Source organism: Colletotrichum chrysophilum, assembly GCF_026319265.1.
Source record: "Colletotrichum chrysophilum strain AFK26 chromosome Unknown scaffold_42, whole genome shotgun sequence".
Taxonomy (NCBI): domain Eukaryota; kingdom Fungi; phylum Ascomycota; class Sordariomycetes; order Glomerellales; family Glomerellaceae; genus Colletotrichum; species Colletotrichum chrysophilum.
This window is the reverse complement of record NW_026517329.1, coordinates 318344-319289: the sequence shown is the minus strand read 5'-3', so window position 1 is coordinate 319289 and position 946 is coordinate 318344. Positions and strand designations below refer to the sequence as shown.

General features: G+C 53.6%; 1 protein-coding gene across 1 annotated transcript; it reads left to right on the top strand.

Moving 5' to 3' along the window:
- Positions 1-303: 303 nt before the first annotated feature.
- Positions 304-627, top strand: COL26b_006005 (uncharacterized protein; the record flags this gene model as incomplete). The annotated part of the gene is made up of 1 exon (XM_053178835.1): positions 304-627. The coding sequence occupies one exon, from the start codon at positions 304-306 to the stop codon at positions 625-627; it is 324 nt and encodes a 107-aa protein (XP_053037306.1).
- Positions 628-946: the final 319 nt, after the last annotated feature.

Here is a 946-nt window from a genome sequence, read left to right as displayed (position 1 = left end):
TGAACTCAGATAGAGAGCGTTGATCGTGCATCCCGATGGCAACCGGTGATGTACTCTCATGCACAACAGTGGCGCAAGGTATGCAATATCACGAAAACGAGAGCAGCAATAGATGGCATCGTAAGATTGAGTGTCCGTAGAACGCGATGCTACCTGGTGGGAGGCCGGTGAGCGAAGATATAAACTCTCAGAAGAATCTCCGTCGGCATGCCTTTCCACAGCCGCCGCCATCGCCTATAACCACTACTTGCAGCTCTTGTCAATAGCCACAACTCAACTTTCGTTAAGTCGTTCACTCTCAAAATGAAGTTCGCTGCCCTCCTCGCCCCTCTCATCCCTGCCGCTTTCGCCGCAGAGTGCGTCCGCGATGGCGGATGCCCCGGCTGTGGCACTGTCGACAGCGTTAGCTTCTCCCAGAGCGGCAGCACGTACACCGCGACGTCTCCTTCCTACGGCTCCATGACCATGACCGATACGACTCTTTCCGTCAAGAACACCTCCAACAAGTGGCTCTTGTTCTGCGTCTACGGATCCGTCTGCGTCCCTCTTGGCGCTGGCGACAGTTGCTCCACGTCCCGCCTCTCCACCGACAACCCTACCCTCGGCCTGCAAGTGTGGTCTCAGTAAATAGTACGACATTACCAGCTTTCTTTTTCTTGCCTTACAAACGTCTGACAAAATGACCAGTGGAGCTATGAACGGGTTTCTTTCGATAGGAAGAGTTTAGTAGTAGACGGACACACGGGTTCTTTTTGAACAGGTACGGTGCTGCCATGGCTGCAGCAAGCCATCACGCGCGTGACTTTGAAGATGGCCTTGAAATAGGCTTGCTCGAACGCCTGCGATGGTGCCTGTAATAGCAAACTCGTGGATCTGGGGAGTTCTCGACCTTGAACTGCGGGGAGTCACTACATCCATAGCAAGCTAGCAAGTATCCATGACCACC